Raw genomic sequence first — 13,149 nt, forward strand, 5'->3', positions numbered from 1 at the left:
ATTTACAAAACTACCAGAAAAATTTAGAGTGTTTCTGACTTTATTGGAACACTAAAAAAGCATTGTAATTTTTAACGAAACGCTTTGGTAAAATTAATAATAAAATATGGTTTTATAATAAGTGATAAAATTTGATAAATATGGTAAAATTTGGTAATTTTATCATGATACCTTAGTGAATGGCATAAAAATCATTTCTGGGGTTAAATTTACTTCTTAGTTTAGTATTTTTTATTAAATGTGAGATAATAAGAACTGTAATTTAGAAAAACCAGAATTTGCGGTAAACCGCTACCATACGTACGAAAAAACTATGAAACGAATGGTTTCGTTACGATGTTTTTCGGTTTTAATACCATAATTATGAATTTTTTTTTTTACCAGAAACGCTTTTATTATACAATGAGGTAATTTTACCAGAATTCTTTAGTCCGTGCATTTTAAACATGACTACATTATACTACGGTTCAACTTAGTAACAGTAATAAGGTCCATTTGAACGTTTTTTCAATGTTGCTGCAAATTAACACGAAAGAATGGTATATCATAACTCAACGATGGCCATGCAGGATAGAGTTATATACAAGGTATCATTGTTATATTAAATAAACAATCCCAAGAAACTGAAGTGGTAAAATATTACTTTGACTGTAAGATATTTATTGTTAATTTTACCAAAATCATTACCGAAGAGGTTTGGTTAAAATTACCGAGCTTTTTGGTTTTCCCATACATTTAGAAAAACGGTAAAATATTATTTTAGCAGTAAGATAAAACCTGTTTTTAATCAAATAAAATAAATGTTAAAATTTCATTGTTTAACTGATTTTTCTACGAGTTGTGTGAAATTCAGTTCTAATTCGACCTACTAAAACGCCATTCATAACTATAAAATTTTCAGAAAAGGAAATATTTTAATGAATTTTATTGTATAAAAGTGGATTATTTTCTGTGATATTTCCATAGGTAATTCGGTGATATTTACATACACTAAAAACAAATGACTTTTTTTTGTTAAAAAAAAAATATTATTTGTTGTTTATTTGGATAAATAATTTAATTGTTTTTCTTGTATGCTTTTTAAATCTGTGTGCATTAAGAACAAGAAGTATTAAGTTTGACCCACCAAAATTCAGTTTTTGAATTTGACTATCAGATAAGGTTTCGAAAAGTATCACGAAGTACCAAAAACATTATGAATAGACCAAGTTAGAGTAAAAAAAATTATTCCTTTTGAATAATTAAAAGTCCTAGAAATAAAGCTAAGTTTAGTGGTTAAGTTTAAGATTAAAATTAATTTTCTAGACAAAGGTGCTTTATTGCAGTCTCACATGCACTCTAGTTGGCGCATCTGTTACAACCATTTATGATAACTTATCATAAAAAACAATTACTAAGAAACAATAACCGAAACTTAACAGAGCAAAAAAAAAGCAAGATATACGAAAGTTTCTAAGACAAACAACCCAATAAGCTGTTTGAAACTTTTCTTATAGGAAAGAAAATGTTTAAATATAAGGAACTAACTTTTTGAGTCAAAACTCATTAAACTAAGTTCAGGTATTTTTCGTAACTTTTTCAATGAAATTTTTCCCTTCAAATAATTTCAATAACTTTTATGAAAGGTAAACAATCCGAATTTTCTCTTTGATAAAAACTTATTTGAATCAAAATTATCTTAGATAATCCCAAATGATTATCATAATTGATGAAACTTTAATTTAGGCATTTACGTCTTTTAATTTACCAAAAGAAGGACCCATAATGAATGGCTAAATTAAAATAAATCCTTTGTGTTTTTATTTCAGCATAAATTAAAACTAACAATTGCTAGGGTTTCTTCAGAACTCCAAAGAATATTTCAGGAAAAAATGTCAAAAATTAAAACTTTTTACATGAAACGAAAAACAACGAGCATCAATCGTGTTTCATATGCATATTCACAATAAGATTTTCTAGATATAACCTGCTTATCAGCAAGAACTGCCGACCAGTAGCAAAAACTTAATTCATTCTTTAACAGACATCGAATGTTAAAGCTTAAAAGATAGTAATTATCTCTCTTTAACAACGTAATTAAAATGTAATTTTTTTTTATTGTCGACCACCGTGGCAGCTGGGTTGAAAACAAAACGAAAGGGCATTCCAGAATTTTTTTGCATCACTCCTCAAGAGGTGGAAAGGGTGCTTCAACTACCTTTTGTTCGAGAAGAGGTGTTGAAAAGAGGCGGAAACTAATTATCTGCTGGAAAGTGGCAACCAGCTTTGCTTATTTACCATTGCACCAGCCGGCGCACCCTTACCGTCGTTTATTAAAACGATTGGAACAAAACAACTCTAGGATTTGACACTTCATTATACGGACTTTAATTAGGGGTGGTCGAGGCTATTGGCAACCTGATCACGTGCACGGTTACGGTTACTCTCAGCGAAGTAAAGGCTTGATGAAATATCGTGACGTGTTGCTACTGCGTTGGTGTAAGCGTCTCTCTAGAAACTAAATTAATCCCCTTGGCTTGCTGTTGAATGATAAATTATAGTAACTTCGCCTAATATTTGTTGAGCTTTTAATTAGAAAAGAGGAAATTTTTTTTTTGAAAAAAAGTCCGTTTTGTGATGTCTGTCTCGATACGAAAGTGGCTTCGTGATAATATGTTAATTAACTTATTTAGAACAAACTATTCCAAATTAGAACTTTCTTTTTTTTCCATCATTTGTTCATTAATTGATTGAAATTATTATTTTTGTTGCATTACTTTGTAACACTTTAAAAGAGGCCATTCGCCTCCTTATAGATGGATCATAATTTATTCATTTATATATAAGAAAAAAACAACAATATCGTTAGATAATAGTTTTCTTTAATTTCTGATTAAAATTAATTTATCTATAAACTTAAATAGAGCCCAGGTTAATGATTTTTTCGAATTAATGATTAATTATCTTTAAAATAACGGTGTATTGTTTTAATAGTTTTTAGGATGTCCTTTACAAAGTTTACATGAGGGTATTTCCCCGGTATATTGTAACTTTAAGATTAGGTCAGGAAATTATACCGAGAATTAGGCTAGGAAGTAATTTACAGTTTCCTACAATTACATGAATGTTACGTTCTGAAATGCCATTTAAATATCCAACTTTTTTAAAATTAAAAACATTTTAAAGAAATGAAGCAATTAACTGATTAAGTTTCGGGAAGAAACTAAAAAGTTTCGGTAATTAAGATTGAATTTATTATTTCTTATATGTTTGCTTTATATTATTTTATTTCGCATTGTGAAAAAAATATGGTCAACACTACCAGATTTTGGTTAAATTTACCGTATTTTTGCCTCTATGTGAATATCAAACAGACCTGTAAATTTTACCAAAGCGCTTTGGTAATGATTTTGGGGGTAATAAACAATATATTCGAGAAAAATATAATAGATTTACAGAAGAGATAAAATTTGGTAAATATGATAAATTTTGGTAATTTTTTCATACCTTAGAGCATGCCACAAAACTCATTTTTTCGGTTAATTTTACTTTTCAGTATTTTATTTTTTACTGAAAGTGTGGTGATGAGAACTATAAATTTGAAATCCAGAATTTCCAATACCGTACATGTTGGTACCATTAACCAGAATTATGTTTTTTTTTAATTATTTTTTTTCCCAGAAATAATTTTACGCTTGCATATATATTTTGCACTTGCATATGCATTTTGCACTTGCATATGTCTTACCGTGCATGTCAAAAATTCATTAATCTTTTTTTTTTACTATACAAAGACAAGAAAAAGTTAGACATGATAATTTTGCCTTTTATTTTTACTTTAGCTGAATACTAGTTCCATTGGTATGGTTTTCTGACGAACATTGTTATACATTTTTTAACGCACTTATATATTTTTTATGTTTACGTATAAATTTTATAGTGTATAATAAAAATATACGGATCAGTCTTTTTTAATTAAATGCTAAGATTAGAAGTTCATAAACATAAAATTACTTTGGTTAAATTTATTGGTTGTCAAGTCCCATTTATTTTTTCCCCATATATGCAAACTAAATTTCCATCTACACATTTTGACTTTCGAACATATTCTATCGTATATGAAAAGAATATGCGGGTAATTTTTTTGTTATACATTAGTAAATAAAATTTATTTATAAGGAAAATACTTTTGTTGAATTTGGAGGTATAGATATATAATAATACAGATTTTGACACGTATATATATGCTTCTAGATTTGCACATATATTTTACTGTGTGTTAAGAAACTATATGAATGAGTTTATTTATTTATGATACAAGAAAATTTATAGACTGGATATTATATTTGTTGAATTGGGAGGAAGATAAATATTATTATAGACTTTTTACATGTCATTATATTTAACATATACATTTTACTTTTGTATTGATATATTACAGAGTGTTATGAAATCATATGAATCACTTTTTTTATATAATACACTGACAGGAAAAATTTATAGACAGGAAATCATTTTCGAATGTTTGAGAGAATTTTTTAAAAATAGTTATGACGCAACTACCTTTGGGTTTTGTAGCAAATGATATAAAAGAAGAATTACCACCTACGGATCTTTTCAAAATTCATAATAAAGCTCCTGCTATTGCATTTTTTAAAACAGAAAAGAGCCATCAGTTTTCTATGATGTTCTTCATTTCAATTTTGGGATCAGACAGTTATTATACTCATTTATACGTATTCAGATATTCTTTTTTATCCCTTTGTCTCCTTTATTTAAGTCTGGACATAGAACAGGTATTTAGTTTCACAGAGTTGTCATTCTTACTCATTTGTTTTTAACTAAACATTGTCAAAAACGAGTAGATTACAGAATCTTCTAAATTTTTACATCATGAAAGCTGTAACTGGATTTGTTCTTTGCTGTAAGTAAATAAACTTACTAAATTCCGATATAGCTTATAATTTTATACTAAAGTACTATAATTTCGGTTTATTAAAATGCTTCAGATCTCTTAAACCTCTAATAATGTATGTCATGCGTGTAAAATATAATATATGTGATATCTCGGGTATACAAGTATCAGGTATTTTCTCTGCATAGTGTAAAATATTACGGATAAAATACAGCACTTTGGGTGCATCGTCTATAAAATCTATTTTTACCGAAAAATATTACACAGCAATTTTTCCAGTAATATTATAATGATTCAGTGATTTTACGGAGATTATTACTGTAAAAATTTTGGTGCATAAAACTTTTTGTTCCGTAACATGTTAAAAATAGATTTTGATGTAAAAAATAATACTTTTTTCCGTAATTTGATCCGGGATTTTTTACAGTGAGCATTTTCACAATAAATTTTTTGAAAGATGTGAATTTTTATTCTTTGCATAACTCATTTACTACTAATTAAGAAAATTAACATGAAATTCTATCGTAAATTTTACCACCATATTTTCAAAATATTCTAAACGTTTTTTCTTTAACTAAAATAATTTCGATTGAGAAAGATAATTATTTTGAATATTATAATCTGAATAAGTTTTATTAATATAATAAATAAAAAATGATTTTAGGTTTGATAATTACTGCAACTTGTAAGTTGAGATGTTTCAAGAGCGCCCTCTCCAGGTGTCAGGCAAAGCAACGAATTTCTGAAGATATTACATACTGTCAGTAAGTTTTCCGCATTAATTTAAATATTTTGCACAAATGATGTTGAGCGAATAAATTAATATAAAAAAATTCAAGCACTGAATTGAATGTTAGTTCGTTAACCCCTTGCACTACCCTGAAATTTGGAAATAGCTGTGCCTTACTTATGAACCAGAATGTTCGCGAAAAGAGCCTAAGAGAAGAGAGACTGAGAGAATTAGAGATTAGGAGATAAAAGATATAAAATACCTATTCATATTAAGAAGAGAAAAGAGTTTATTCAGACGTTCTTGTTTAGCCCGAGATTAAGACCACGAGTACTGTTCGTGATATTCAGGTTTGGTCCGAAACGTCAATTACGAGCCAGACTCGAGATATTCACGTTTGATAAGGAATCTAACAACGAGTCTGACTCGTGATATTCAAGTTTGGCCTAATATTTTCATCAATGAGTCAGTCTCGTGAAAATAGTAGAAGGAGTTATTGTGACAGAAAAGGTTAAAATTAAAATATATATATATATATATTATTTTTTTTTCAGAGCATTATAATTTGAACTAGTCCAGATACAAATTTGCTAACTGCTACAAAAATAAAAATTGAGAAATAAAAAAAATATAAACAAAAGTGACACAAGTCGAAAAACAGCAATTTTGAGGTGTTGTCAATAAAAAATATATATGAAGTGACCCATCAAGCTCAAAAAGTATCACATCTCTAACCCGCAATTTATCCAACTGAGGGCAGTTGTGTCAGTTTTGTGACTATTTCAGAATAAGTATTAAAGTATTCTTTAAGTTGATTTTTCTCAAATACTGCGTTTCAGAGTTATGACACTTTTCTTGATGGGGTGCGACACATTAAGATGCATTTAAAGGTATTTAAATATAAAATTATACTCCTCAGTAGCTTGAAGTTCACCTAGCTTCAGATCGATTGGTAGGTAGAAACTTGCCTGGGCTGGGAAGTAATGGCCGTTGGGGAGTGATTCTCACCATATTGTCACTGCATGTCTTTGGTCTAGAAATTATGGAGCCTTTTTGACCGTCTTAGTTGACAACTGGCTGAGTACGGCGAATGCTTCACATATTAATTTCCTATAAATTTGCATTTTGCAGGTCTTTGTATCTGCACTCAAAGAAAAAAAGTATGGTAAAAAATACCAGAAAATGATAAAATTTACTGTGTTTCTGGCTCTGGGAACACTAGAAAGATCGGTAATTTTAACCGAAGTACTTTGGTAATGATTTTGGTAAAATTATCAATCAATATGGTTTTATAATATGTGATGAAATTTGGTAAAGTTATCCTATACCTTCGAGCGTGACATAAGCCTAAATCTACGGTTAAATTTACTCTCCAGTTTTGTATTTTATTACAAAATGTGCGTTAATAAGAACTATAATTATGAAAACTAGCATGTTCGATAAACCTTTACCATATGAGCGAAAAAAAATTAGAAAAGGACTGGTATAAAAACCGTAAATTATGGTTTTTATTACCTAAATTATGTTTTTGTTTTTAACATGAAATGTCATTACCATGAAGTACGGTAATTTTACCAGAACAACTTGATGACAGAATGTTTTGCAACTGGATATAGTGCGTAATAAGAAACGGATGTAGTTCCAGCACAATTGTTTGTTATAAAAATATATATATATGCACACACATGAAAAGTTTTTATTTTTAATCCTTCAGGAATGAAATTGCTATGCATCAGTGTCAGCTGAATGCTTCTTCAGAATGTGGATTGGGGTTTGATTCCACGGCAAGGCAAGCAATCTCTGCATTAACGGACGTATGTACAAATGGGACTGAATCAAATAAAGGTGAGTTGAGACGGCCTCCTTTCACGCTTATTTTTTTTTTCTTTCAAGGTTTAGAGAGTACAATTATTTTATCAAAACTTACTCAAACGAGAGTATAAGTATGGTTTGGTTTTTAGTTTATTTAAGAAAAGAAGAAATAAGAATTTATGTAGTGGTTAGAAAACGGGGTAAAAAAAAAAGTATACTCATTTGGGGTTGCAAATTATATTTAGGGGAAATCAAAAACGTATATATATTACAACGTACAATATTTTCCAAATGACTGCCAAGGACAGTAGAGTTAAAAAGCATAACCCATTTGATTATCAGAATTTTTTTTTAGTATATATATATATATATATATATATATATATATATATATATATATATATATATATATATATATATATATATATATATATATATATATATATATATATATATATATATATATATATATATATATATATATATATATATATATATATTTTATTTTTATTTTACCTTTTTAATTAAGTTATTTCAACGTTGCCTTAGTTCGTATTCATAAAAATCTGCAAAAATCGAGAAATATAAATTGATTTTAATAATTTCTATTTAGGTAGAAAAATCTCGCCCAATTGGAGATTTTTAAAGATTTAAGTATTTTTTAACATATTCAAGCTATTTGTCATTTCTAAAGCTTAGATAAATTTTTACGACTAAATAGTATATGTAATTTAAAACGATAGTTTTGCTTCAAGTGTAAAGCACTTAAACTGTGTCTCCTGCATTATCCATGACAATATGCATGGCAGGCCATCGAAAAATACTTTTAAATAAGTCTTCAATTCCACCATAGCATCGCACAATGAAATTTAAGAACTGTTCGTTTCCACGATAAAATGGTTGAACATGGCAGGGCAGACGCAAACTTGCAAAAAATGTGAGTCAATAGCTTTGTTATTTCTGAAAAGTTTGATTTAATTTCAGCTATTAAGAGCGATAAAAACTGTACTATGGCAACCCTAACTGACTCAGGCGAAGAGTGCAGCGCTGATTTGAGCCGAGATTTGAAAGGTCTAAAACGGTATGAAGAGCATGAAGTAAACAAGGTTATTTGCAGGTAAGTTATGAATGAGAATTTAGCACGCACGAAGAAAACTCGGATGAGCTTAAACTGTTGCATCTAATATCAGCTTAAATAAGGAAATTACGAAAAATCTTAAATAATGCATGCATAAAAGTGTTCGGAATGCAGGCAAAAAATAATAATACATGCACACATTATAGATCTACAAGTATATATATATATATATATATATATATATATATATATATATATATATATATATATATATATATATATATATATATATATATATATATATATATATATATATATATATATATATATATATATATATATATATATATATATATATATATATATATATATATATATATATATATACATATATATGTATATATATACTTTTTTTTCTTTTTTTTTTTTGAAAAAATTAATAAATTAAATTTATTTGTTGAAATAACTCTATATTTCATTATTAAGTGAAACAATACCAAGTAAATAAGAATAGAGTTAATATTCCAGAAGTAAAAAAAAAATAGATGTATCGATAAATGACATCATTAAACTCAAGCAGCACAAAATCGGAACTTCTTGAGTTTCTTTAAAATGAATCTCTCTCCCTCTCTTCTGCTTAAAATATTAAGCAATACTAAAACAAAATTGAGCACTAAAACTTAGGTTATCTTCGTAAATTGATGAATTTAAAAACAAAAAGACAAAAATAAGGCTTAGCTTGTTTGTCCACATTTTATAACCAGTTCCCTTTTTGCTTATTGTTTGTTTCAGATAGCCGCTGCCATTGTGAGAAAAGAAATTCGATAGCTTTTGTAAAAACACAATTTTGAGTTTTTTTATATAATGTAAGATATACAATACATTATGAAAAACATGTATCATTTAGTTTTTGATTAGGTTATGCGAGATTTTGTTAAATTAAAAGTATTCCGTTTCTCTGAAATCGGAAAAGTGAGCTGTTGTAATATTGTTTTTGATTATTAAACTTCGCTACGTCTTGTGTATTTTTCTTCTAAATTCTTTTATTTTTATTTTTCAGGCATTTAAATGGCGTTAAGAACTGTTTGTTTCAAAAATTCGTGAAGTGCAGTAATACGACACAAAATGCATTCAAACATGTTATAGAAACTTCAATAGCCTTGGAATTAAGTTTATGTACATTTTTTAAGGATGATTAAAAAGTATTGGTGAATAGTTATTACCGAATGCTTTGAAATTTTGGCAGGATAAAATATAGAGCTTTAAGCTGAAATTTAAATCACAACAGCATCAAAATTCGTTGTTTTACCAATGCTAGTATATTGTAATGTCTACTGTGCGTTGAAAGTATATATAAATGAAATAGATATTAAATACAGTTTATGAAACAAATTTGATGTCGTTATTATTTATTATATAAATTCAAAGCACTATACATTCTTAATTTTATCACTGTAATCTCAAACAGCAGTTTTTTGAAGCAGTTTTTTTTCAAGTTAAATTAAACTGTTTCTTTTATTAAATTATTCAGTTTACTTCAAGTTAATCAGATTATAATCAGTATGCAAACTATGTTTTTCAAATTGGACTAAAAAGTAAAAAAAAAAAAAAAAAAAAAAATCAATTTTGTCAAACCTGAAACGAAAAACGAATGGCACATGATTTTTGTTATAAATTGCAAACACCGACCAAAGTTTTTCAAGAGAGTCAAAATTGATGTGTTTGTAATTTAATTCGAATAAAATTAAATTAGTTTTTAGTTTACTAGAAAACACAGTTTTTAAAATATTCCAAATCCAAGCGAATTTTAAAGGCAGAAGGTGCGTTTCCTGTTTTTCAGTGACGCCATCGATGACCAAGAATACGACTTCAGCCACACACTCATCACAGCCCGCTTCACAAGGCCCGCCATTCATTCCTTCACAGATGCACCTAGGTACTAAACTCAGTGGCGCAACAGCCCATAGAGGGCCAAGGCCTACTGTGCCCATCTCAGTTTTCCTGACCTTGGTGCAGGAGCAGATGTTCCTGTCAGGTGGTCAACCGAATACGAAATTCCCAAGCATGCTTGGTATTCATTTATCGACCCACTGAAGGGATGAAAGGCTGAGTCAACCTTACACGGCCCAAGGATCGAACCCAGGACCTGTGGCACGGGAGCGCGAAGTGCTACCACTCAGCCACCGGGCATCACTTAGGCACACCTTCATCAATAGGACAAATGACAGAGATGGCAAAATAGAGATTATACTATTTGACAGAGGTTATGTCACACTAATAGAGATAAATTACCAGTTAAAGAATAACAATAAATTCAGAGTGAAAGTTAATGCTTTATAAATATTTGAAAAACATGGTACTAAATTTTTCAAATATTTGGAAATCATTATTTTTACCTTTAGTGTGGATTTAATATGTTTGCTCTTTAAATATTTGTTTACTTTTTCACTAAATGTTTACGTGCCATATGTTTTAAATATTTGGAAATAAATAAATGTCTTAAATTTTTAACTCTTACTGCCAATTTAAATTTTTTACTCGTTAACTGTTTATCTCAATTGATGGGACGTGGGACGTAACCTCTGTTAAATTATATCATGCCTGCTTTTTTATCTGTACCGTGTGCTTGACTGATGAAGGCGCATGTACCAAAACACATTTATCGTTTTAATAAATGTTAGTACTATGTTTTCCTTCAATATTAATTTATCATATATAAGATTGCTACACAGAGAAAAAAAGTATGATCAAAACTACCAGAATATGGTCAAATTTACCGTGTTTTTTGCTCTACGGAAGCACTGAAAAGCTCTGGAATTTCTACCAAATTGCTTTGGTAAGAAAAATATTGTTTTATAATTGTGCTAAAATTTGGTAAAGGTGGTGAAGGCATTAGTTCGAGCGATAAAGGAATTCAACTGATTCCTTTTGATAGATAAGAATTATCAAAATTTATTTACAAAATAAGCAAGAAAAAAACATTGATTCGTACGTCACTATGACGTTTACTACTAGATTGAATTGCTTCTATCTCTGAAAGAGATATAACGCCACGAGCACATATTGTTTATGGTGCATTTTTTTACAATGATTTATTTTTAAACGAGGGAATATCTATTTACAGTTATTGCAAAACTATGGTAATTTCGCTAGTTTCACTTCTTTGTGAAATCTCTTTTTTTATTGAGAAAACACATAGAAAAATAAAATGATGAAATAATATTCAACATCTTTGTTGCTTTATTAAATGCTAATTCATTAAAATTAGGTAATAGAATTAACAACTAAAAATTCGAACACTTACAAAAAAAGTCACTATTCTTTTAAGAATTCTTTCTCAAGTCAGACTTATTTTTGAAAGGATGACTTTTATTGAAAATACTTTATTTTTAAAAATAACAAAATAAAAATTTAGAAATATTTCATAAAAAAATTCGCATTTGTCACATTTCCAGCATGGTTTAAGTGAAAAATGCATGCCATGGTCTATGTGGGTAATATATAGTCTAATATATCTGTCATCTATTGGTAATTTTAAAACTTTTATGAAATACCTACTTAGAAACAATGCTGAAGAACAGTTGGTTTTAAAAATCGGCGCCTTCCTAATAATATTGGAGCTAGACACTATATTGTTAGCACTAAAAATATCCTGGATCAATTTACTGTAAACATAATTTTTGCCTTAAATATTTTTGGAACAAAAACTTTTATATACCGTAATTTTAACAATAATACTTATTCTAAAAACACTTAATCACTTTAATTCAATAACTATTACTGTAAAATAAATGGTATAAAATTTTACAGTCTAAAGTTATTTTATGGTAAAATTAATTTTATGGATGATCACTCAGGGTGCCAGTACTTTTTACCATAATTTATTCAGGATTTTTTTTTACTTTGCACGGCTCAACGCATTAAAGTACTTTTATCTTTTCGATAAAAAATTGTGTAAAAAAAATTTAAATGTGTTTTATACTTCTTCTTCATAATTTTTGATAAGCTTTTTTAGTTCATAGTTAAAGCTATCTTACTTCTAGTTATAAAGACAACAATTCCAAGCATTTAAAATCTACAACTTCTTCTTGCAAATAACTACTAAGAATTACGCTATTAATCTATCATAAATTTATGCATTAATTATGCTTGCAGATTTTTATCCATCATTCTCTATGACCGACCATAATAAGTGTAAAATAATTATGGTAATTTCGCAATCATTTCTTGTTCGTGATTTTTTTTTTTTTCAGAAATAGGATAAAGAAATCTGCCCTACACACTTGATTTACATCAATCATTAAAGCAATAGTTTGACAATATAAATAAGCGAAACTACGCTACAAATTCATTCAGTTTATAGTGCAAAAAAATCGATCGCTGATTTATTAAGAATGCTAATCTTATTTCATCCACACATATTTCCTGCTGGTCTTCAGTTCATTTACTAAAAACCAATCAAGGTAAGTCAAACTAAATTCAAATTATGATTTTTATATTAGTATTAAATTCTAACAAATATTCTTCATATTCCAGTAATTTCTTGGAAGCAAATGCATATCTTAGAATCTTGTAGAATAGGGTAATAAAGTTGAGGTTTTTAGGGCTATTTTATGCACTGAGAAAAGAAAAGCA

The 13,149-nt window shown here is 28.3% G+C and overlaps 1 protein-coding gene across 1 annotated transcript; it reads left to right on the plus strand.

Annotated features, from left to right (window-relative positions):
* Positions 1–4,767: 4,767 nt before the first annotated feature.
* On the plus strand, positions 4,768–9,906 carry LOC122270636 (uncharacterized). Its single transcript, XM_087154017.1, has 5 exons — positions 4,768–4,903; positions 5,559–5,658; positions 7,339–7,469; positions 8,421–8,553; positions 9,575–9,906. The coding sequence occupies exons 1-5, from the start codon at positions 4,873–4,875 to the stop codon at positions 9,711–9,713; spliced, it is 534 nt and encodes a 177-aa protein (XP_087010143.1). The 5' UTR covers positions 4,768–4,872; the 3' UTR covers positions 9,714–9,906.
* The last annotated feature ends 3,243 nt before the right edge of the window (positions 9,907–13,149 follow it).

This window comes from Parasteatoda tepidariorum, chromosome 10 (genome assembly GCF_982258835.1).
Source record: "Parasteatoda tepidariorum strain Cologne lab strain chromosome 10, Ptep-v5.0, whole genome shotgun sequence".
Lineage (NCBI taxonomy): Eukaryota > Metazoa > Arthropoda > Arachnida > Araneae > Theridiidae > Parasteatoda > Parasteatoda tepidariorum.